The sequence below is a fragment of the Carassius carassius genome, chromosome 27 (genome assembly GCF_963082965.1).
Source record: "Carassius carassius chromosome 27, fCarCar2.1, whole genome shotgun sequence".
NCBI classification, from domain to species: Eukaryota; Metazoa; Chordata; class Actinopteri; order Cypriniformes; family Cyprinidae; genus Carassius; species Carassius carassius.
The window spans coordinates 19508287-19535671 of NC_081781.1; the positions used below are offsets into that span (position 1 = coordinate 19508287).

The 27385-nt window shown below is 34.8% G+C and overlaps 2 protein-coding genes across 2 annotated transcripts; both read right to left on the reverse strand.

Moving 5' to 3' along the window:
• Window positions 1–4257: 4257 nt before the first annotated feature.
• LOC132106966 (transmembrane protein 205-like) lies at window positions 4258–8599 on the reverse strand. The gene is made up of 4 exons (XM_059513084.1): window positions 8480–8599; window positions 7053–7198; window positions 6138–6301; window positions 4258–5468 (listed from the first exon to the last, which is right to left on the reverse strand). The coding sequence occupies exons 2-4, from the start codon at window positions 7150–7152 to the stop codon at window positions 5166–5168; spliced, it is 567 nt and encodes a 188-aa protein (XP_059369067.1). The 5' UTR covers window positions 7153–7198; window positions 8480–8599; the 3' UTR covers window positions 4258–5165.
• Window positions 8600–11738: 3139 nt separating this feature from the next.
• Window positions 11739–20797, reverse strand: LOC132106967 (delta(24)-sterol reductase-like). Its single transcript, XM_059513085.1, has 9 exons — window positions 20531–20797; window positions 19826–19981; window positions 19433–19538; window positions 15983–16101; window positions 15645–15908; window positions 15318–15461; window positions 13845–14042; window positions 12285–12463; window positions 11739–12166 (listed from the first exon to the last, which is right to left on the reverse strand). Exons 1-9 carry the CDS (start codon window positions 20759–20761, stop codon window positions 12013–12015), a joined length of 1551 nt encoding a protein of 516 aa, XP_059369068.1. The 5' UTR covers window positions 20762–20797; the 3' UTR covers window positions 11739–12012.
• Between the last annotated feature and the right edge of the window lie 6588 nt (window positions 20798–27385).

The following is a 27385-nucleotide window of genomic DNA, read 5'->3' on the forward strand; positions in this document are numbered from 1 at the left end:
TGTCAGTGACTTGTCTTCTTCAGTAGAACAGGAAAGAAAAGTTTTATCTGAATTGGTGATACACTGCACATCTGTGGCTGCCGGTTTCTGATTGTTTATATTCAGAAGGTCTCTATGTGTCCTCAGGAGCCTTTGGTAATTTGGTCTTGTCTATATGTGATTATTTGACTCTCAAAAGCCAGCAACCAGAGACGTGCAGTTTATGAATTGCAATGTTTTTAAAGACAATGTTTTCACCTAAAAATTTCCTTTACTGTTCAATTGAAAACAAAAAGTTAACTACATCTTGAATATGGCTTGAGGGGGAGTCAATTAACAGCAAATTTTCATTTTTGGGTGAACTATCCCTTTAAGGCTGCATGATTAGTCTGTATGACAAATGTTATGAAAGTAGATTGTTATTAAATAAAGTCCATTATGTGTTGTAATGTGTTTTAGTGATTGATAGACACCAGGTAGTATTTTTTTTTCAACTCAATATAAAATATTATAACTAGTTCAACAGCAATTTCTTATGATGCCCAAATAATAAATGTTAACATATGAAACACGTGGAGTGAATGGTTAAATTTTAATTGACATAACTTGCTGTAGTTTTCTAAATGTTTGACCAATTAAATAATTTTAGTTTAATGGACTATAAAACTATTTCAGCAAAGGTTGAACCAACTAAAAAAAATAACAATTCAGGCAATACTTTGAAGAAGGAAACTGACTGAATGTAAAATTTCTGTTGAACTTGTTACTAAAATAATAGTTGAAACGGCTTGACATTTTTTACAGTGATATATTACAGACACACACACACACACACACACACACACACATATATATATATATATATATATATATATATATATATATATATGGGCACTTTTAGACACCAGTAAAATATAGAATTTCACATCCACATACATTTAACCTTTACAGTTGTGGCATGTTATGAGCAAAAAACCTAAAAATCCAAACACACTTTTATAAATTTATTTAAATAATAATAATAATAATAATAATAATAAACCCATTTCCATACATTACACAACAGAACGGCAAAAGCTTTACATTCATCACAGATTCAGACATTATTCTTCATTCTTTAAGTTGATGTGTAACTTCAAATGGAATTGCAAAAATAACAGATTTCCCAAACAGCCATAATGTATAACTGGTCAAACAGACAGTGTGAACAGATGGTCATTCACACAATAGTTCAACCAGTGTTGCCGTGTCAGGCTAGTGGTTTTTCACATTTACTTTCAATGTGCTGTTTAATATCAAATAAAGAGAAGCAATATAAATTGCAATTACCTTTTATTCAGGCAGAAAACCTGGTAATGCAACATTTTCTTTATCTACTACTTCATTTACATACAGTGCCATGAAAAGGTTTTTGCCCCCTTCCTGTTAAAATTATTATTTTTTGTATATTTTTCACACAGATTCAGATCATCAAACTAATTTTAATATTACACAAAGATAATGCAAGTAAAATGCAGTTTTAAATGATGATTTCATTTATTAAGGGAGAAAAATACCCAAACCCACCTGGCCCTACGTGAAAAAATTAATTGTCCCCTCTTGTTAAATCATGAATAACTGTGATTAACCACATTATTTTAGAAAGCGGAGTTAAATTTCACACCCACACATGATAACTGCCAGAGCTGTTGAATCAAGGAATCACTTAATTAGAACCTGTCTGACAAAGTGAAGCAAGCTTAAAGAGCAACACATCATACATCATCTAAAGAAATTCAAGAACAGATGAGAAACAAAATAGTTGACATGTATCAGTCTGGAAAGGGTTATAAAGTCATTTCTAAGGCTTTGGGACTCAAACCACGGTCAGAGCCATTATACACAAATGGAGAAAACTAGGAACAGTGGTGAACCTTCCCAGGAGTGACCGGCCTACCGAAATTACTCCAAGAGCACAACGACGAATCATCCAGGAGGTCATAAAAGAACCCAGAACAACATCTAGAGAACTACAACCCTCACTTTCCTCAACTAAGGTCAGTGTTCATGATTCAACAATAAGAAAGAGACTGGGCAAAAACAGCATCCATGGAAGAGATCCAAGACAAAAGCCACTGCTGACCAAAAAGATCACAAAGGCTCATCTCACCTTTTCCCCCTTCCCAAAAAAAACAATATCTTGATTATCCCCAAGAATTTTGGGCAAATATTCTGTGGACTGATGAGATAAAACTTTTTGGAAGGTGTGTGTCCCGTTACATATGGCGTAAAACCAACACAGCATTTCATAAAAAGAAGATCATAGCAACAGTCAAACGTGGTGGTGGTAGTGTGACGGTGTGGTGCTGCTTTACAGCTTCAGGACCTGGACGTCTTGCCATAATCGATGGAAGCATGAATTCTGCAGTCTATCAGAAAATCCTGGAGGAGAATGTCCAGACGTCAGTTTGTGACCTCAAGCTCAAGCGCACTTGGGTTACGCAGCAGGACAATGATCCCAAACACACCAGCAAGTCCAGCTCTGAATGGCTCAAGAAAAACTAAATGAAGGTTTTGGAGTGGCCAAGTCAAAGTCCAGAATTAAATCTGATTGAGATGCTGCGGCATGACCTTAAACAGTCCTTTCATGCTCGAAAACCCTCCAATGTGGCTGAATTAAACCAATTCTAAAACCAATTTTTCACGTAGTTCCAGGCAGGTTTGGACAGTTTTTTTTCCCTTAATAAATGTAATCATTATTTAAAAAGTGCATTTTGTATTTACTTGGGTTATCTTTGTGTAATATTAAAATTTGTTTGTTGATCTTAATTATCCTAGAGTGACACATGCAAAAAAAAAAAAAAAAAAAAAAAAAGTTTAAAAAAAGAACAGGATGGGGCTAACACTTTCACAGCACCGTAAGCAGGCAGGAATGAAACTTTGGCTAAGACTTGATGGAACTTCAATAACACAGTATTAAGCTAAAATATATGCATTTAATTTTTTTGACCATATCCTTTACTAGATATTTTAAGTTAAATACAGTAAATATAACCAATAACAGTCCCTGGCTGCCGGTTCATTTGCATTGATAAAATATAGTCAATACCTTATTACAGGGACAAACCCAAAGCCTCACCAGCATCTTACTGGACACAGTCATACAGTATTAAAACTGAAAGATATCTCCATTCAAGGCACTGTACTGTAACTGATATGAATATACACAAGTATGATGGACAGAAAGCAGGATGTGTAAGGCAACTGAAAACAGAAGCTACATTCCAAAGTAAGGAGTCACCATTACAACAATGGTGCTTTATATATAATCAGTTTATATGACTAACACATCAGTTAGGCACATCACATATGTTTGACAAATCAAATGACTGGGAAGCACACAATGTGTCATGTACACCCAGGTAGTCCGGTTTGTTGTTGCTTAACATCTGCAAAAGACTCAGTGTGCAAAAGCGGTCAAACAAGACATAAACTGGTTCGTGTTGAATCTGTCACAGCAAAGGTCAGTTTGATGGATTTAAAAAATTTAAAATAAATGTTTTCTATTTTAATGCATTTAAAAATGTCATTTATTCCAGTGAAGGCTCATGATCCTTTAGAAATTATTCTGATTTGGTGATCAAAATATTCTTTCTATCCATGTTGAAAAGAATTGTGCCAGTATTTTTGTGAAAACCATGATTGTTTTTCCAGAGTTATTTGATTTAATAAGTGGTTTTTTTTCTTTTAAACAGCTTTTATCTCCCATAGAAATGTTTTGCAACATTATAAATGTGTTTATAGTAGTGCTGTCAAACAATTAATCGCATCCAAAACATTTTTGTTTACATAATATATGTATTTGAACTATGTATATTATTTATATATAAAGACACACACATACAGCATATTTGTAAAATATTTACATGTATATATTTAAATTCATATAAATTATATCCTATATAAATATATTAAATATATAAACCGTATAAATAACATATTTTTCTTAAATATATCCATGCAAGTGTGTGTATTTATATATACAAAATAAATATACACACAGTACACACACATATATTATGTAAACAAAAACTTTTATTTTGGATGCGATTAATCGAGATTAATCATTTGGCAGCACTAGTTTATATTAATTTTGATAATTTGCTTCCTTGTGAAATTAAAGCAGTAATTTCTTAAAGACAAAAAAAAAAAAAAAACTGACCCCAAACTCTTGAACAGAAGTATATATTTATAGTGTGAATAACAGTAATAATGTGATATATATATATATATCTCAACACACTTATATTAATGTTTGTATTAATTTTGTATTTGATATTCATGTATTTATTTGTGTATTTGTGTAAATACATTTATTAATGTATTTAAGTATTATATATATTTTTTAACGTTAGAATATATTACACATTAGACTAAATTAGATGAGCGGATAGTCACCTCTGTATCCAGTGCACTGATTAAATACTACACAATAGACATTGTCAATCAGTATAAAACAAGAATATGTGTTTGTGAGTTATTAAAAAATACTTGTATAACATGCACAACTCCATTCTGTGGGGCAACTGGTGCTGGGTGCATTTAACTTAACCTACATTTGAACAAACAGCAACAGAATTCTAAAACTAACAGCCAGATTAGAGCATAATTTACGTATTCATCCCTGTTAAAATGTGGAAGTGAGAAATTGTGCGCAAACATGTCGATTCATTCACACCCAATCCAGGAGAACAGGATGAGGCTGGCCATTGAAACAGAGAAATCAAATAATTTGATTACTTTGTGACAGAGTGAGGTTGCCTTCATTGAGAAAACCGAAAATATGTGCCAGAATTCTAGAACGTCAAGAAAAGTTTACAGAATATCCCTTCCACTTCCCATTTTTGTTCATTTAAACTTGCATATCAGTTTTTCTCAACCATGCAAAGTGTAACATTCTATCATTTAAATATGCACAGCCATGATCTGTAACATTAACAAAAAAATATTCTCTATACACCATATGTCTAAACTAAAACCAGCACAACAAAGATAGAAAAAGACAATCCATAATAATAATAAACAGATTTGTCAAGAGGTAATCCAGTACCTGAGAGCAAGTCATCGCTGCCCGAATCACACAGACGTTAACCAGAGGTTTGCATTGCATTGTGGGAGCATAACTCCACTATGTTGCAGTAAGGTCATCAGAGTGTGGTGAGGTTTTCTGCCAGGTAATATAAGCTGTATCCATTACATACGATACAGCAGAGGTTACAAAGTGAAGACAGCAGGTGATACAGCCACAGCCGACCACTCAGCTTTTTATACTTGGGGTCTGTCTCGCAGAGCTTGGCGTATGCTTCCCGATTGGATGAGAGCCCGATGTCCTGACCCAATCCACAGGCCTGCTCAATCAGGTGCATGTCTGCCATGATTTCAGAGGTCATCTGACCAAACCACTGGGCATCCACTGCCGCCACCGTCACACAGACGAAAAAAATGAAGATCTAGGGAAAAAACAGAAAGCTGAGAGAACGAAGTCTGTCACATTAAATAAAGGTGAAAAGGTTAGTTCGCCCAAAAATCATACTCTTTTTACTCTTGTGTTGTTTCAGAACTGTGTGGCTTTCTTTCCTCCATTAAACAAAAAAAAATTTTGGGGGAATGTGTTGTTCACATTTGTTCATGCAGTTATAATGAACGTGGACTGGAGTTTACAAGCAAGGGTTTGAAGTTAAAAACACACTGATTAACTTGGACTGGACTGGTGGATTATTTGTGGATTATTGTGATGTTTTTATCAGCTGTTTAGACTCTCATTCTGACGGCACCCATTCACTGTAGAGAATCCTCTGGTTAGCAAGTGATCTAATGCTAAATTTCTTCAAATCCATTCAGATGAAGTAACAAACTCATCTACGTCTTGGATGGCTAGAGCTGCTCGATTCATGAAGTCTGAAATCTGATTCAGAAAATCCACTGATTCAATGATTCATTCACACTGGTTCTCAGCTCACATAAAGATGAAGGGAAGTTGTTTAGGGGTGTCTCTCACCCGAAAACTATCATATGACTTTAGAAGATTTTTTGAGATTAACTGCTCAAGTCATATGGACCACTCAAGTTTTTGGAATCTTTCCCCCATACCTGAGAACAGTAGAGTAGGTTTTAAATACCTGGAAGGCCTCTTTGTCATCCAGCATGTTACTAGGATGGTACATGGCAAAGATGGTGAGGTTGAAGAAAGCGCAGGCTGAGCCTATATGCAAGTAAAACGGGAAGAGCCGGCTCTGGATGAAGCCAAACGTGTGTCGGTTTAGATGGTTGTCCATTACAAAGCCTGAACAAAAAGAAAGAAAAAAAATTAAGTTAAGCTTAAGGATTTTGGGTATCATATACCTTGTTTATAACATTATATTAGTTTCACATATAAAACTATCCTTATGAAAAATAAGTAAACTTTAGCAAAATTTTAGAAACAGTACATGTGGAAATAAAATACTCATAATAATAATTATTATTATTATTAATAATAATAATTCTTTAGTGCAAACTGAATCTTGAGTTTTCAGAAATTTAACTGCATGTCATTACAATTAAATAAATGCATCATAGTTTCAATTTATGTTAAATGCAATTAACTAAACTTTAGAGTGCATTTTTGACAGACAAGCATTTGTTAAACTAAAATATACTTTATTTTCATTTCTGTTGAAATGTGTATGTCATACATGAAAATATTTGTAATTTGACATTTGTATTCAAGTTGCAATTAATACACAATTAATTTGTGTACTTTAAATGTAATATCCAGTTCAAATTATAATGAAGTACTTTACATGTGCTTTAGGATGTTAGTCAATGCATCTAAAAAGGTGTATACTTCTTTAAGGCATGACAAAATATTATTAAATCATATTGATTTAAAATGTACTTTTAAGTAAATCCTAAACTTAAAAAAAAGTTTATAAACTGAATCTAGAAACTTTTTAAAATATATTCTAAAAGACTTTGAGGTAACCTTCACTACAATAACTCTATTAATGATCGATCACCAGTGAAATGCAATGAAAAACAGTGACCACACCTACCTGATATGAAGGTGACCCATATCTGCATTCCCCAGAAGGTGGAGAGAACCATGAGGTGAAGGAGTTTGGCAGTGACGGGAGGCTCTCGGTCTGTAGACATTGTCACAGGCACACTATCGTCTTTCACCTCCCTCACTGTCACTATGCTGTGTAAAGGTGTGACACAAAAATGACATCAACCTTATTGTTGTAGTGTACAAATTACACTAGATTTATGTAAGACTTAGAAGTCATAACATTTAATGTCTCAAGTCATGTACTTGATGTGATGCACACAACAAAACCCTGCCTTATAAACAAAAGAGGTGGAGGTGATCACCTTTCACCCACATGACTAACAGAGCATACCATAATGGAACAAACCTTCTTAAATAAGATCTGCCACCTAATATAAATCATATCAGGCACACTGACTGCAAACTATTGTGTGGTGGTAACAAAGCAACAACACAAATGGAGAATACTCTTAAAATCTGAAAACAAAACCAACTTTTTTTTTTTTTTTTACATTCTGTCCCAATCACAAGAATGACAAGTAACAAAACTAGCCCAATGGCCGATCATAACTAAACGAAAACCAGCCCATTGACCCAAGCCCTAACATAAAAACTTTAAATATGCTAATTTCATACTTAAAATATATATTTTACAGTCATTGACATTCATTACACAAATCACAATATAAACAAAATCACTATTTAGGCTATAAGTAATAAAAAACAGCCTAAAAAAAAGTTAAGCAATTTACGACCAGTGCTCCTTTTGTACAACAAATTCGGTAGAATATAAAATGGGTGAAATACTTCAGTACAAGCATCTCAGTCAAATCCAATTTACGGAATGAGTAAAACATAACTCACGAAAACTGCGGACTTGGCAACCCTGACCCCTGTTACCATTCACTTCCATTGTATGGAAAAATGTGCCAAGAAAGTGACACATGACAGAGACTGTCAATCTAACTAACATATTTTGTGCTCCACATAAGAAAGAAAGTCACAAGACATGATGGTAAATATATAACAAAATTTATATAATACGGTCACTTTAAGAATCGTAAGTGAACTACTCTGATTCACTACTAACGCCATGTCCAGAATGTGTGGGCTGTGTCTCAAAACAAAATACACTGTCTACTAAACTGCATCTTTGGCTCATTCGGAGTACACACGCGCTGTCAATATAGGCAGCTCACTAGTTCAGATACAGCCATGGTGTCCAAACCTCCAAAGCTTCCGATTAAGCACAGAAACTCAACAACAGAGGAAATGTGTTTTCCTATTTGAATTGGCACCAACTTACAGTGTGAGACAGACGAGCTCTCGTAGCACGTCATTTCTGTTTGCTCGTGTGAAAGCTACACCTGGGTATCATTGAATAGATATCATTACTGCTACATGCTGTCTCCATGATGTCGATCTACTTACCAGGGGTTCACCCGTGACTATGTAAAACGTCGATGTCCGGTTGCGTGTCACGGCCAGCAGCAACACCATAAATGTAAGACAAAAGGAGGAACCGGTGTGCGGCGCAGTAACTCTCGGAACGGTGGGCGGGGTTTAAGCGCACTCGGCATTCAAAGCGGTCGGAGTGGTTTGGTGGGCGTGGTTTGTGTATATAGTCGTTATGTTGGGCGTGGTTTTGTACACTGGTGGGCGTGCTGTGTATAGACGGGTTTTCTTGAGTATGGTAATTATTGTTGAATGGAAAATGTGTTTCTTGTACATTTACAAACGCGCACACACGTTGAATCATTTAACTATTTAAACGGGGAACAAAACGAATTTATTGTTTTATATACGGCTGCTATTTATAAATGCAATGCATATAACCTAATCTTACCATTTATTAACTGAACCTGCAACATTTATACTCATTAAATACAGAGCATAAAGGGCATGAACGAGCAAAATCAGTGACAATAATATAAGGTAGAAGAACTAAATATAGCTTGTGATATGAAATTCCATAAATTTACCAAGAAAAAGGACACTTTTTACCTGCGTCCCAAATTTTATATAAAAATTGTTTACTTCTACTTTTTCTAAAAAAAAATATGCTGAATTTTCAGCATCATAAATCTTCATTAATTTCTTTGCTCCTCAAGAAATGTTTATTATTATTATTTTTATTATTATCAATATTTAAAACAGTTGAGTACATTATGTTTTTCAGGATTCTTTGATGAATAGAAAGATCCAAAGATCAGCATTTATCTAAAATAAAAAGCTTTTGTAAAATTAATATACACTATACAATAAAAAGCTTGGAGTCAATATATATATATATACACTTTGGGGGGGGGGGGGGGGGGGTTATTAAAAATAATACTTTTATTTAGCAAGGATGCTTTACATTTATCAAAATTGATGATAAAGATGTTTATAATGTTACAAAAGATTTCTATTCCATTTCAGATAAATGCTGGTCTTCTGAACTTTCTATTCTTTAAAGAAACCTAAATAGTCTACTCGGATGATTTCAGCATAATAATAATAATAATAATAATAATAAAAGAGCTGCAAATCAGATGATTTCTGAAGGATCATGACTGGAGAAATGATGCTAAAAATTAAGTGTAGAAATCATAGGAATAAATTACATTTTAAAATATATTAAAATAGAAAGCAGTTATTATAAATAGTAAAAATATTTCACAATATTACTAATTTTGATGTATTTTGAATCAAACAAATGCAGGCTTGGAGAGCAAAAGACATTTCATCAAAAAACATTAAAAATCGTACTGTTCAAAAACTTTTGGCTGGTAGTGTATAAACACACACACACACACACACACACACGTAATATTACTACAACTAGTTGTGGTTTTACAATAAGGAAAACATTTGCTTATTTTTTTGACAAATATTCTTGTACAAAACATCTGATATGTCAGTAGCTGTTCACCACAACAAAATACCAGTTAACAGAGAAAGTCCTTAATCATAGCTGTTCTGACTGTAAATAATCACAGCATTCATACTCACTGTGGCTTTATATGGCATGTTCAAACTGGTGGATTAATTAGTGCTTAACACGTCACTGCTTTCTATTTAATGGGTGTGAATGAGCAAAGGACAGGCTAATTCTCTTGGGCGCTTTCTTCACTGTTGTCTCACTGCTTTGATTAACAATTGTTCAGGGCATAAGTTTACAGCAATTACTATGTGCAACCGAAGTAGAACAACATCAGTGACTCCTAAAAACACTAGGAACTTCAAGCAAACATATGTGAGTGGGTTTGTTAATGTGTAGCGTAATAGACAACTTTGTATATTATCTGTGATACACAAATCTCTAAGTTGTCTACGGAGAAGCTTTAAGGGCACAAAACTGATATCTTTAGTCCTTCAAACTGAAGGAACCTACAGTACAGTTATCTAGAGAAACACATTTCATTTTATGAAATAATTTGCTTGTGCATCTGGAAGATTTTTATTGTCATTTCTGACAATTTTATTTTTTTAAGACCTTAAATATTAACCTGTGTAAGTGATATACTTATGACATGCTCATGTTCCCATATATATCAAGATCTTATGCAGAAGAAACTAGTCAACTTCACAGGCACCAGAAAGAAACGATATGAATGAAGCATTCAGTCACTAGAGGGAGACATTGCCGCACTTAAGGGGGCCCCTTAACATAAAAAGAATGTATATATATATAAAAAAAATAATAAAAATAATAATTATATATATATATATATATTCTTTTTTTATCTCTTTTTTGATATTACTGATATTAGTTAATTAACATTAATTAAGATTTGTATCATTTTGTTTTTAGGGGATATTAATAATGTGGCCAAAAAGAGAAAAGTTCTTTTGAAGCAAGGATGTCAATTAATATGACAAGGAGATGACTGCTGAACAAGGTATATCATAATGTGCCGGCGTCACGTTACAAGGAGAGACTGGGAGCCATTAATGTTTATCTGGAGCAGATGGATGATTATTTTCCATAGCGTATGTTCCTCAGCCATAAATCCACTCAACCATCCAATACACATTAAGCACCACCATAGAAAACAGGAAAACTTTCCAAAAGCTCCATTATTAGAGGTTCACTGAATATGATCAGAGCCAAATTCACTGTTACGGACAGCACACCAGTCTGTAGAGGAGTTAAATTATTCATTATGATGGATTTGTTGAGAGTGCTAATTATGTGACATCCATAACTCTTTCAGTACAGTGAAAATACAAATACAGAAATATACCGTGAACGCAGTATAAAAGGGCAAAAACACATTCAGAAGGCCACAAATACAGTATTGTTATTTTGTTCATAGACCTAAAATAACCTAATCTATGTAACCAACGATAACAGTAACTGTACTAATGACAAAAGTAATCCCATAATTATCAAAACTACTGTGTTTTCTAATAAAAAGTGGTACTTTATGTTTCTAAAACAAATACTTAAATACATTCACAAATTGTGCCAGGCTTATATAAGAAGTGCTCTAATGATTTTAGTAGATAAAATATCCCTTTGAACACACCTAAAAAATGAATGACTGTTGAGGTAGGCAACACTCACAATGTAGGAAAATAGGGAATATATATATATATATATATATATATATAATTACCAATAATCATTGGTAACTCTTTTCTAATAATAGAAATAATAATTATATAATGCTTAACAGATCATTATGCAAAGTACTCTAAAATAGTTTCATTTATAGTTTATTCACATTTGAATGTAGAAAAACTGTCTGTTAAGTATTATATATTGTTTTAATGAATTTAAGCATGTATTAAACATTAGGAATAATAAGGGCCTTTACTTTTTTAGTCTTAAACATACAACAAGGCGGTTAAAAATTTAGCTGGTGCTTCTTCAAGAAATACGAGTTTTTGTCCAATGTGTTCATTTACTTCAACAAAAGGGAAGTACAGTTTGTTTCAGCTGTTCTGCTGGTCACACCTTTCGTATTTGTTTGGATTCAGTGTCTTGCGGTCTTGCAGATTTTGTCATAGACTTCAGGAAATGCATCTTCACAGGTGAGTTGCTTTCTGAGTTTATGATACAATGTGCCATCGAACATTTCCCAGAATTCCTGACGTTCCATATATACATCAGCATACAGCATCTGGAATCTAGAAATGAATGGAAGGAAGGACTTGTGTTATACAATACCCTCCACTATTACTTTATTAATAATACAATACCCTATTACACTATTACTAATTGTTATTATAAGAAGTCATAACTGACCCATGAACGTCTCTGACAAACTTCTCCAGCTGCCGTGTGGAGGATCTGGCCTCAAAGTGTTTGACTTGGGGCTCCCCGTACGCTCCGATATCAACATACAGTTCATCCTCATCTCCTTTAGGATGCACCATTCCTGGCTGGTTGGGCAGCATGAAGGGACAAAGCCACAGAGGATACACCTACAGCACACACATAACCATCAACAAAGTGTTGCACATCCAATCACTTGGATGTGTGAAATAGATTTTAATAGATTTAAATATGTAATTTATTCAAAGCTGAATTACTCCAGTTTTCATTGTCACAAGATGCTTCATTCTAACGTGCTGATTTTGCAGATCTAAACATTTATTTCTTCTTACTACTATTGTTAAAAACAATTGTACTGCTTCATATTTTTGTAGAAACGGTTACATTTTGTCAGGATCTTGAATAGAAAGTTCAAAAGAAGAGCATTCATTTGAAATAAAAATATTTTGTAAGATTACTAATGTCTTTTCTGCCACTTTTGATCAATTTAATGCATCCTTGCTGAATAAAACTAAAAAAAAAAAAAAAAAAGTTTTAATGTTTGATGTATTGGTATGCGTTCCCCCAAGAATTTCTAATGGGTTTTCAGAATAGCAGCTGTCGATTTTTGAGTAAAATAAGGTCTGTGGTGAACATTTTGACACATTTTGTTCTACAGTAAAATACATTTTGATGCCTGCCTTCACTTGAAATGAATATACAATTCCTTAGTGAGGCTTTAGTATGCTTTGAAATAATAATGTAACATTTATTAATAATTAAGAAATGCATTAATATATTTTCAAAGTGCCTCCACTATGGGTTATGAAATGTTCATATTTTTGTTTTGTGAGTCCCCAATAACAGGTTGACATGCACGCAAGATCAAAAAACACTTTGTCTTATAAAATGCATTTATTTTTACCTTACTTACTCAGGTGTACTTGAAACAATTTGCTTAATTAATTTTTCCAAACCCCTCCTTTACGTGACGCTAATCTGTGGTGATTGGTCAGAATGGGTTTATTTTCATTTCATCATGAGCCTGTAATGCCTGATAAAGCAGCGTTTGTGAGCGCAGTGCTGCTTTGTGTACAGCGTTAACGGGGAAACCGCTATTTTTACCGCTGCAAAAGCGCCACCTAGTGGTAAAGAATGAATTAGCATTTTAATTCAGCCCACTGCGGAAAAAACAATAAGTGGGTGGGCAATATGCTAGTGTTTCATGTTGACGTCAACATTAAACGATTTGGGATTAGTTTAAAAAAACGACTCGTTTCAATGATTCAGAGTCGACTCTTTTATTTGAGAGACAATAACTTTATAAAACAGTGCACTTTCAGATTTAAAACTTTGCAGGATGTTTTCATTCACTTAGAGCTGTGTTACACACTGCATGAAAGGTCATTTGAAAAAATCCATAATAGGGGCACTTTAAAATAATAATAATAATAATAATAAAACGTATACAAAACTGTATACATGTATAGTGATTAGCTATCAGTTCTCACCTAATGTGTGTATATCTATGTGTGTGTTTGGGCGTCTCACATGTATGTCCTCGTGGAAACGTAGGATGGCTGTCTTGATGTGCTTCATAGGGACCAGCATGTCCTGAACCACGTGGTGCTGCTCGTATAGTTTGCGGATGGTCTCTCCCTGAGTGAGCTTCAGTAGAGAGATCTTAGGAGGAACCATCCAGCCGAACACATACCTGAACAATGGGTTATTCCCAAACGGAATGATGTCCTGAAAGATAGACAAGGAATGGAGGATGGAAAATAATATGACATGGATAAGAAGATCAAGATATAGAAAAACATGACAGAAGAGAAATGACCCATCAATATGTTCAGTAATTAAAGGAAGTAGATGTATATACGTACAGCATTCTTCATGTTCAGAAAAGTAATGTTTTACAGTCAAAGACACTCCTTCTGACCTTGTACATCTTTAGCTTTAGCTGCATAATTTATTGAATAATGTTAGACTAGTTCTGTCTCTCAACAGACAACGCACACTTCCTGTAGCTAATGGACGGCTTTAGTGGATATAATGCATCGAAACTGTGTATGCTGAAACGGAGTATGTTTGAGAGTGAAAGAGAAGGGTTGACAGCGAGAGAGAAACGTGGCTTGATTAAGATGGAAGAGAAGGATAATAGTCTTCCCCATAACTATGCATTATGGGACAAGTGAAAAATGCCAGCTAATGGAACCATAGAGGAGGAAGTGCACTTCTGACTAAGTGTCTCAAACTCTTGATACACTTTAAGTGTACACCACAAACCAAAAGCCAAATTGAAAGTTAAAACTTGTAATAGGCTTTCTCAATAAGAGTCTGATATTAATAATATAAGATGCAATCCCTAGAGATCCAATCATAAAAAAACGCTAATCATACAGCTACATGTTATCATAACTGTGGAGATCATAATCGAATACTAAACTCCTCACATTACAGTGGAGTAGAATAAATAAAATGGTTGTATTTTGGGATACTCGTTGAAAAATAAAATAAATAGAAGAATAATAAAGACAATTATGAAAATTTAGAATAATGAATGCAAAAATTATAATATCTGTACAGGTTAACGCAGAGTGGTCCCAAAGATATTTAGACATTTGAATTTTACTTTATAATAAAAAAATGTCATTACATTATATAAAACAATATAAAACCAAATGACAGTTATCTAAAATAAATTTATATATATATTCAGGCTGATACAAGACCACCAATATTCTGAGAACACACCCGGCTGGATGTACACACACACACACACACACACATATATATATATATTTACACACACACACACACATATACACACATATATATATATATATATATATATATATATATATATATATATATATATATACATTTTTGAAATATGACACTATACAGCCACTGAAAATCAGTGTCTGTCATTTCTTAAAAAACAAAAAGACAAAATATAAACAAAGATGAAAGATAATTTGGTAGTTGTGTTGTTAAGTGAAATTTTCCAGCATAATTTACTTGTAATTCCCAGAAGATGCTGCGGGTGTGTCTGTGGTAATAGTGCCGGAGAGGAATGTACTCCACTGCAACACGGTTCTGTTTCAGGAAACCCTCCACATGCCGAAAGAACCACGGCTTGTAATAGTGACCTATACAGTTAGTCTAAGAGACAGAGAAAAAACAGAGACAAAATTAAACAACATGATAACACAGTGGTGTTCAAATGTAGATAAACATGTACCAGTGCTACTGGAAACGTTGGCTCCTCAATGGCCCAAACTAGTAGCAACTGGGCCAAAGAAAAAGTAAAGCAATCAGATTTGCATTACAGATATTCATTATCACCTTGTCAGGCTCTGCATGATCGGTCATGGTGCCCGTCATAATCACAGCCTCGTCCCGAGAGTACTGCAGTCCCTCCACAAACTGGTTCTCCCTGTTGGCTGATTCCTCTGCAAACTTCTTGCAGATAGCATCCAGGCCTCGTATAGGTTCATAGCGAAGCTTCACCCATTTGCGAGCTGGGATTATCCGGATCTCTGCTGCAACCAGGAACCCCAAAGTACCGCAGGACCAGGGAACGACATAGAAGAGGTCCGAGTTTTCTTTCTTTAAGCAAATTTTAAAACATCTGTTTTAACATGTTTATGTTTGTTTGAAATCATCTGTAACAACGCGCTCACCTCAGTGCAGCGGACCAGACTACCATCAGCCAACACCAGCTCAAAAGCCACACAAATGTGCTGAAACAGGCCATAGATGTGAGATGAAGACTCAATGCCTGTTCCCATCACCAGCCCACCTGAACACAACATGAGACATTCCTGAGGGACAGTTTCTTGAGTAAATGACCTTTATAATACAACTGAATGAAATATGTAATATTACTTTTAATTTTATACTAGTGTTCAAAGGTATGATTAAAGTAAGTATCTAATGCTCAACACAGTTGCATTTATTTGATAAAAAAATCTATATATATATTGTGAAATATTATTACAATTTAAATGTTTAAAAGAGACTGGGCAAAAACAGCATCCATGGAAGAGATCCAAGACAAAAGCCACTGCTGACCAAAAAGATCACAAAGGCTCATCTCACATTTGCCAAAAGATATTTTGATCTTTGAGTTTTAGGCAAATATTCTTTGGACTGATGAGACACAACTTTTGGGAAGGTGTGTGTCCCGTTACATCTGGTGTAAAACCAACACAGCATTTCATAAAAAGAAGATCATAGCAACAGTCAAACGTGGTGGTGGTAGTGTGACGGTCTGGGGCTGCTTTACAGCTTCAGGACCTGGACGTCTTGCCATAATCGATGGAAGCATGAATTCTGCAGTCTATCAGAAAATCCTGGAGGAGAATGTCCAGACGTCAGTTTGTGACCTCAAGCTCAAGCGCACTTGGGTTACGCAGCAGGACAATGATCCCAAACACACCAGCAAGTCCAGCTCTGAATGGCTCAAGAAAAACTAAATGAAGGTTTTGGAGTGGCCAAGTCAAAGTCCAGAATTAAATCTGATTGAGATGCTGTGGCATGACCTTAAACAGTCCTTTTATGCTCGAAAACCCTCCAATGTGGCTGAATTAAACCAATTCTGAGAAGAAGATTGGGACAAAATTCCTCCACAGCGATGTGAAAGACTTATCTCAAATGCTTGACTTCAGTTGCTGCTCCAAAGCGTGGCACAAACATTTATTTGATTTAGGGTTCAATTACTTTTTCACGTAGTGCCAGGGACATTTGAACAGCTTTTTCACTTAATAAATGAAATATTTATTTCAAAACTGCATTTTGTATTTATTGAAATAAAAAAACAGGGTGGGGGCAAAACTTTTTCACAGCACTGTATATGTATGTGTTTATTTATTATGTACAGTATATATAAATACACACACATACAGTCTATATTTTGAAAAATGTACAGGTATTATATATTTATATTATATAGAAATATATTTAATATATGAACAGCATATTTTTCTTAAATATATACAAGCAAGTGTTTGTATTTCTATACACATATACACAGAACACACTCATATATTATGTAAACAAGAACTTTTATTTTGGATGCGATTAATCGCGATTAATTGCTTGACAGCACTGATTTCAAAATATAATTTTTTCCTATGATGGCAAAGCTGAATTTTCAGTCTCATCACTACAGTCTTCAGTGTCATATGATCCTTCGGAAATCATTTTAATATGATAATCAAGGAACATTTCTTATTATCAATGATAGTATTCAATGGGACAGTATTAGTATCTTTAAATAAATAAATACACACACTTTGAAACTTTGTAACTGTATAGTATATTGAACCTGAACTATATATTCATATAGTTTCATCTCAGATCAAAACAAAGAACTATAAACAACATGTTAACACTTATTGAAGATTTAAATATGATTTATTTTTGCATCTATGCTACCAAAATGTGGGACATATTTCTGAGATTTATGTTTTTATCAATAAACCTGAAAACTTTCAAAGTGACAAAAATGTACTATGTAATATATGATAAATAGGCTACAGTCAATAAAATTTTTACAAAAGTGAAAAATGGAACTAGATTCGAACTGCACTAATATATATATATATATATATATATATATATATATATATATATATATATATATATATATATATATATATATATATAAATTAAATTAAATTTATGCATTTAGCAGACGCTTTTATCCAAAGCGACTTACAGTGCATTCAGGCTATCAATTTTTACTTATCATTTCCCGGGAAATCGCAATGCTCTACCAACTGAGCTACAGGAACACTATATATATATATACTATATACATACATACATACATAGGCTAATTTTGATGTTTATTAAACATGTTAAATATTCTACAGTGTCCTTCAAATTTCATTCCCTTTTCTTCGTTATAAAATGCGATACTGTCTTTCATCTACATGTTTTTAGCCAAATTACCATGTTCCATCACTGTGTAAAGATTATTTTAAATCTATGCACTTATGTATGCACATACATCTTTTGTTGTGTTTTGTTTGTTTGATTGTTAGTTGGGGGACTTGGGATCTGCTGTGAGTACAATTTTTAATACTAATATGTTTGTTTAGGTTACTGTTACATAAATAACTTAAATAGGTCTCCCTACAACATTTTTTGCTTCTAAAGCTTAAAAAAAAATTCAAAAAGTTATTTGTGAAAAGTGCCAACTGGGCAATAAAAGGGAGGGTCAAAAGTCCAATAACTGACCTTTGATTATAGACGCACTCTAAACTGCTTTTAGGAATGGTTTTGTATAAAACGAGCACTTTCAAACAGCGCTTACAGTATCAAAGATATAGGAATCAATACATGTGGCCAGAAAAATCTCCTATCGTTCAACACTTCACAAACACAACACACCTTTCCAATTTGTCTCTACAGAATTACAAATTAATTTGAAGGAAAGTCTGTGTAAAAAATTTCTCCGCCGATGAGCGCACTTTTCTGAGATCTATAAACACTTTCAGCAATAGGACCCGTATCCGCCCTAATCTAATCTGCCTCACTGAAACAGGGACAATGCTCATCCATAACCTGATTACAAGTAGCCTCTGATGCACCACACACGGCATACAATATTGATCAGGAAAGAACGTTGTGCTCCATTTGAAGAAAGCGAATATCTGCAAGTGCTCAGAGACATTAAACAAATACCTTGTAGTGCATGCGGAAAGAAAGAACGAGATTATACAGGTCAGAGATGATTTACAGTCTTCATCTAAATGGAGAGAAGTGTTACTGTGTGCCGAATAGAAAATGATCAAATGAATCTAGACGCCACATAAATAAGAGTTTGCTGTAATCTGAGACCTGGTAACAATCAAGCATAAATAGGCTTAACACAGATGCAAAAGAAGAAAAATATGAGAACCCTTTATGTGTATGTCTGTTACTGAAATTATGCAGGAATCCATAGAATGTCCAAAGATTCACATAATTTTACAGTAATTGAAATAGTAAGTTAATATTCAGATTTACTATCTTACAGAAAATGTACCACAGAGCCGCATCCTCAAATGCAAAGTACAAAACATCCAGTGAATGACGCAGGGATAATTAAATACTTGTTTATTCGCTTCTCTCGTAAAACCTACCAACTGTGAGGTCATCGAGTTCAGGCAACACTGGCAGGGTCCAGCCAATAGAGTTGAGCAGAGCGGTCACCTGACCCATGTTGGCTAAGGGTTCCACACGCACCACCTGGAAAAAGTAACAAAAGTTTGATTTGTTGTTTTTGACAATTGTGTATGTTTCTGTCAGCCGTTTCGACTCTCATTCTGATGGCAAGTGATGTAATGCTACTCCAAATTTCTCCAAATCTGTTCAAATGAAGAAACACACTCATCTACATCTTGAATGGCCTGAGTGAGTTAAATGGTCAGCAAATGGTTATTTCTACTGAACTATTCCTTTGACTTTAAATTAAAGAAGAGAATTAAACTATTTTATTGTCAAAAATAATAATAATATTATCTGGCAACAGCCACCTGCCGTTTTGTGTCCACCTCCAGAATGTCCATCATGTTAATCATGATGTTCTTGTGCGTCTTCTTGTATTTTCCCACCCTGAGAGATACAGTCAGCCATCCTGGACGACCTGTGCACATATGTTTCTTCCCTCCCTCTTTTTTCCATTCTCGCACCTGAAAATTTTACATGGTCACATTTTATTCAAACCAGATTGCATTGAGGTCTCATCAATTTTATACATTCATATTTTGTTTTGTTTTTTTACACTGATTCAGCAAAACCACAATAAAATTACCAAAAACTATTTTGTTTTAGTTAACAATAACTACACTGAGGCACCTGTGTGCCGAATGTAGGGGGCGTGTCAGTCACTTTTAGCCACGCCCCTACTTTCGCAAGTCCATAACTTGCAGAGAGGCTGCCAGCTACTTTTTTTGTACCATCAATTATTTTATTTCTTTTCAATCAGAATTTATTTGAAGAGACAAGGCCTACCTTTATAGATCAAGCCGTTTGCACATTTATTTATTTTTTTCATGCATATTCATTAATATTACATGCATTTCTAATTTGTAATGCATAATGATTTATCATCAATACCAAATACAATATTCAAAGACTATAGACATACTTGAAGCGACCTTTGGCAATACTAACGTAAATGAAATATTAAGTTATTAATGAAAGTATGTAGGCTAACATAAAAGTCATTCATAACTTACCTGTCTCTGGATATCTCTGACTCTCTGGTCGTGCTGCTTGGGTGCTGAGCACATCTTGAAGATGATCCACGCGCGCAGGTAATAGTACACATCAAAGATGACTGACAAGGGGAGCAGAAAGAGGCAAACGAAGATCCATCTCTGGTGTACTATCACGTACTCCAAGCCCTTCACCTTAATCCACACCAAAAACAAGACAACTAACCCACCCAAATATAATAACGGATCCATTCCGACAGCTTGTTTAAATCAGGAATCGCCTAAGTACAATGCTTGTTGCTGGGTTTTGACTTCACAGACGCTTTTTTTTATTATTATTCACAGCAGACTAGCATAAAACCACATGCATTAGCACTGTCTAATAAACTGCTATTTAACGCGGTTTCCCCACTTGCACTATTTGTCATCTGCACATTGCACGCTGTTTAGGAACTTGCCCAGGTTGTCTAAGCACCGCCCCCAGCATGCAATGATTGGCCAGAAGCGCATCAAATCAGATGACGCTAGTGGTTGCGTGTCGTCTGTTCAGCCAATCACAAGAAAGAAACACCGTCACACCATTGACTCAGCGAGATGTGTTCATTATTATACAGTAGTTGAGAAATGAGGCGACTTGTGATAGCAGTACAGATATCGGCATACATTTCAGTTTAAAAGATTATTCCAATACTCCAATTGAAAAAAAAATTTACTCCAGTACTATAATGTACAATTTATAGAATATTCTTACCCAGGTTTATAAGAGTGTTTTATCATAGTGGTTTCTGAGTAAAATAAATTATATTGTCAAAATTTATGAAAGATTAACTGTTTTAACCAAATTAGACTGCTTAGGTAAAGATCTGAGTTTATTGGAACATTTTTATTCTACAACATTAGACACAGTCACACCACATAGGCCTAAATGTGAATCCTGAAGCCACTGTGTTCATGTGCAAGCTGCTAAAAAGGAACAGCTACAACAGAGAGTCCACCTGCTTGACTGCTTTTACTTAGTAACAAGTTAGCAATTTCATATAAAAGGAAAATCCACAAGTCACTGTGTTTAATTTATATTGTAGAGGAACAACATGTGAATATATCTTAAATGGGTCCTAAAATGCAAATTTTGTCATCATTTACTCATCCTCAAATTGTTCAAAACCTGCATGATTTTATATCTTCAGCTGAAGATTTTGAAGAATATGTAACCAAACAGTTGCCAGTAGCAACATATTTTTTATATAGTCTTCATAGTCCTCCAATAGTACTTCAATATTATGTAAGTCAATGGCTACCGGCAGGGCTTTCCAACATTCTTCGAAATTTGTTTGTTTTCAACAGAAGAGAGAAACTCATAGGTTTGGGTACTCACTTGAGGGTGAGTAAATGATGACAAGCACACTTTCTATCCCTTTAATTTACAAAAAAAGGGAAAAAAATGCTTTCTACATATTTGACATCTTGACTGAGGAGCACGAAGGGTTAACCGGCAAACTAATGTTTATAACGGTTCACACTGATTTATATTTATCAACTGGATTTTCATTCATTGTCCCTATCTCGGGGGTAATCTATTTGAAAAAGGTTAGAGATCACCATATACAACAAATAGGCCTATGTCTATGTGTCTTCTTGTTGGAAATCATTTTCATATTCATGCCAATAAGCATCTGGCCTACAGACGGCTCTGGGGTGGGGCATGAACTCTAATGATGCTCTTATAATGACAGAGGAGTTTGACAGCACAGCAACTGCGCTCATTTGACAGCATGGACTAAACCTGATGCGCGCGGACAGCAGACACCATAAGATCGAGTGCATGTTACATTTGTGTAATGCACATTATGTTCTTTTTTACTACAAGTGCCTAAATCAAGACATTGGGTAATATGAAGGCATTATCAGTCATAAAATGCGCACAGGATTTGCAGTTTCCTTCAGAAGTGAACCAATGCAGACAAATCTCCGTTTGAGAAACTTGATTCGCCCTGGAGTCTCGATATCAACTTGAAGCTGGACGATGCGCGCGGAACTTTCCAGATAAATCAGTGTTATGAATTTACATTATGCCTTCACTACATCATGGCGCTATTTTTATTGGAGTATTTTTAATAGTCTCCGGTGGCTCCACCGCTTTTCTGACTTCTCATCAAAGTCGCCTGCAGGCGTTCAGCATGTGCTCTGTGGTGCTCGGGGCGGTGATGCTTATATTAGGGCTCTTCTGGGCGATGAACGGCAAGAGAAACCCGGTGCCTTATAATGAAGAGTACAGCCACGACTACAGTCAATCCCTGTTCACCCCAGCGCAAGGAAACCACTTCCCAGAGTCCCAGTCCGTCTTTCTGCACGGGTAAGTGGGGGATCGTATCATAAATTCACTTATAAATGTCTTCGCTGATGATTCTGATAAGATGAAGATGAAGTAAATATAAAATCACTGAGCTGGAGTTGGATCACAGAGGAGTTTCCATCCAAAATAGCCTTTATCAGGATCAATCTCGAGTTATTAGCAGAGGGACTCGACCCCCAAACTCTCCTCAGTGGGCTAACTCATAAAAAAAATAACGTTTTGTGTTATTTTAGTTTCCATAAATGGACACTAACCTACACTCAAGTAACTATAAAATTGTAATTTCAAGAGATAGTTCATACTATAGATAAACAGATAGACACAGAAAGTAGATTTACTCATGAAATTACAATTTTATATATAACTTTTACTTTTTATATTGTACTTTTTAAATTGTAAATGTACTTTATGAACTTTAAAGTAATTATATATGTTTAATGAGTAGCCTAATTCTAGGTAATTCTATATATTTTAGTAGTAGCCTATTTGTACTCTTTATATGTATATTTTACATTTTAAAAGTATTTTTATGCAGGCTACTTTAAAGTAGCTAATTATATACAGTTAATGAGGAGTTCTAGTACATATAGTAGAATTACTCATGCAATTGCAATTTTATACTTTGTACTTTTATATTGTACTTTTTAAATTCTATATGTGACCTTTGACCACAAAACCAGTCATAATCTCAGAATTGAGATTTGTACACCATCTGAAAGTTAAATAAGTTTTCCATTGATTTATGGTTTGTTAGGATACAATATTTGGCCGAGATACAACTGAAAATCTGTAGTCTGAGGTTACAAAAAAAAATCAAAATATTGAGAAAATCACTTTTAATGTTGTCCAAATGAAGTTCTTAGCAATGCATATTACTTGTCAAAACTTAAGTTTTCATATATTTATGGTAGGGAATTTATAAAATATCTTCATGGAACATGATCTTTACTTAAAATCCTAATGATTTTTGGCATAAAAGAAAAATCGATAATTTTGACCCATACAATGTATTATTTATATATATGCAGTTTTGACTCAAAATATCTCATCTTGATGTTGTATATTGTTCTTATTCCAACACCCATGAATCCAACCTAATCTCTCTGAACTCAAACTCCATCTCATATTTTATCACATGTAATACAATGTAATGTTGTACATTACATTAAAAAATTATTTAAATATAAAAAAAAAAATTCAGCATATTATCAGCGTAAAATAAAAGAGTAGACCTCATGTGCCATAAAAAATAGTTAATTTACCAAAAAGTGGCCCACATAGATGCATGCATCTTCATGCAGCTTTTTTGTTTTACTGGAATAGATAGGAGCAAACATGGAGATAATTTTACTTTTCCACCCATAACCCAAATCCCTCTGGATTTACACCATTTCTCTTTCCTTTCCCCCTCTCTCTCACCATCAGATGTCATTAAAAATCACTTAGAGGAGAAGCCTTAGCTGCTCCTCTGTTATCTGATACTCAAAGGCCCTCTAGTGTTGATAAACATCTTACACCAGCTTACATCCTGGTTCTGCTTCGCCAGGCCCAGCACACTTATTAAAAATAATAATGTGTGATTGTGTTTTGAAGGACTTTGCAAAGGCTAGGTGTTTATGGGGAAGATTTGGACTATCCCCCGATGGAGCCGACCTGTTTTAGCCCTACCACTCGGGGTCGGCCGCCTCACTGGGACATGGAACCTCCCCCGCCTTATGAGGTGGCCATCAAAACCACTAGGAGCTCCACGCACCTGAGACGCAGCTACTCAGACACACAGCTGCTCACTGAACCTCTGTTTGGACGCTCACGAGAGATCAGTTTCGAAGTGTGACATCTGAGCCACATTCATTTTCTGAGACCCGAACTAAGGAGCCGAATAGCCACCATAAGTATTTGCAAACAAGTGTTGATGAAGCTTCAAAACAGGCATTGGCAATCCACAGCTCGTCGAGTCGAGGGGCTGTTTTGTGCCTCTTGAGATGGTTCTTGACTTAACCATGTGTTTACAGCCTTTATTTCAGAAAGAAATGTAGAATACTGTGCTTTTTCTCAAATAAAATGCATTATAAATAAATAAAAAGTCTATAATCAAGCTGTTGGAAATAAGTGGTTGATATCTCAATAAACATAATGCAATGGATTTTTTTTTTTTTAAAAGAGAAGGTTTTGATTTTAGTTAGACGTACCAATTCATATCTCGGTAATATCTCAAATTCTATGTATTCTAACCTATTCTTGTGAGAATGTGAGAAAATGAGCTTGTGCATAGGAGTGTATTCAGTTCTGCAGTCAAGTGAATCTGTCACAAAGATGTCAAAATAAATTACAATTACATTTCTATAGTTGAATTATTATTATATTATATAAGTAAATATTCACAATTCATCATTTTCCCCAAAATATTCAAAATCAAAAATAAATTAACAGTACCTCCTTTTGCACTTAAATGCATTTGCGGATGATTTGCTGTCCTGCAACTGTAATTTGCATGATATTCCAAAACTTTTGAAAAAAAATATCAGACAACAGGTTTGATTAATGACAACGAAATGTGTTTCATTTGTATATTTATCCATTTGTTAGACTCTCAGGGTGAAACACTGAGTTTAATGTCAAGAATATTTACATGGCATATATGAGCACACAATTTTGACTCAAAAACCGCATGGTCAGGTTACTGTAGAGATCTGGCCAGAGAATTGATTTATGCATAAAGCACATATTGTGGTGACTGATAATGGGAGCACATCTCTGAGAAAACCACGCAGCATTACTGAGTTTAATGATGAACTAATGCTCTGTTAATGTTGTTTGGAACACTATAAACATTGCATTCACAGCCACTGCTTCCTCTGACTCATCCATTACAACGATATTCATCTTTTAACAAGAGCACTTCTGGGTATTCTCTATTTGGTACATATTCTGTGTGTTTTCTTTGAACTGTAATGAATAATCTACCAAGGGCTATTTACATCAGTTGTGTTTGCATGCTAGACATTTATTTGAGATGATGCAAGTTCTTTATTATTATTATTTAAACAACTGACTAAAGGATAAACCCGACTTATACTTTTCTTATTCATTTTTTATGATGTGGCATGAAAGGCTACAAATAACATATGACACTTAAAGTAGTAAAGATTCAGATCAATTCCAAGAACTCAGCCGAGTTTAAGAATGTAACATCTCATCTATGAAAGTTGTAACCATGCCAAGCAACACCCATCCCGCTGTTTCTAACTATTTGCTGTGCCATGGGACACTGTGTAATCTCTCTATTGAGAAATAGTGGTTGGGAGAAATTCCCTAGTTCCCATTCCTAAACTATTTCCCATAATATGTCAATCTTAACATTTTATACAGATCTATTAATGAGGTGCTGCATGGTTCATTGTCATATGATCTGCAGAGGTATGTCCCTCTCAGTGATTGGAAGTGCCCCTGATTTTATGCAGAAGAATTAATCTGAGACCACTGCAGAGTTTCTGAGACTTTTTAATGACTGCTCATCAAAGGGTTAACAGTGAGCAGGACAGTGAGTGTTTTTACATTAACTTATTTAACTGTTCAAATGAAACTAACACCACTGTTCTAAATATTGTCTATGTTGTGGAAGTACAGTGTGGCTTCATCAGTTTTATCGTCAAAAAAAGCTTGTGTGCACTGAATAAAGCTGTGATATTATAAGTAATCTCGAAACTCGAGTTTCACGTGAGACCCGTTGGGCTCTTCCACGCCCAGGACTGGGTCATTTCTCGAGTGATGGGAGAGGTCAGACTCATTTCCGCGACTCGGTTCGTTTGAACAGTTCAAAAAAAAAAAAGTTCAATTCTGAGCAGCAACCCGTAACACGTCATATCCAACCCTAATATATAAAGAAACTGTAATAATATCAACTTCTGTCATTTCCCCCTAGCAGAGCCAAATGATCCGTTCTTGGACTGGTTTAGTGAACCGGCTCATCTGAACCAATAAACGATTCATTTCAAAAGAACGATTCATTAACGGATCGGTCGTCGCTCTGAAGTGGCATCAACCTCCGCCCATAAACTCTGCCACTTCCTCTTCACGTTTAAATGCTTATAGAGACTCAAACAGCGATGGCTGTGGGAAGAACTTGACTTTCCATTAGGATTCCCGAAGGAAATGACTGGCGATTTCTGTGTTAAAGTGAAGAGCTTGCTGGAAATGATTATCCTCGCTGAGTATAAATGAAACAAGCGGCACTAGAAGCCTCTTCAGTACAGATAACGTTAGATGTGTGAAGACCGTTCATTAGAAGAAACGCATACACTCATCCACTGATGTTCAACTTCATGATCAAAACAAACGCCCGTCGGACTCACAAGGTAATGCATTTATAAAGACGAAATGAATAGCCCGATTTTTGATACATTTGAAAAATATATATTCAGATTATAAGATTCGACTTTAAAAATTGCAACAACATTTGAATAACATTTATGAATTTTATTTAATATGGACAAGACGACGGTATTAGGTTGATGTTCATAAGT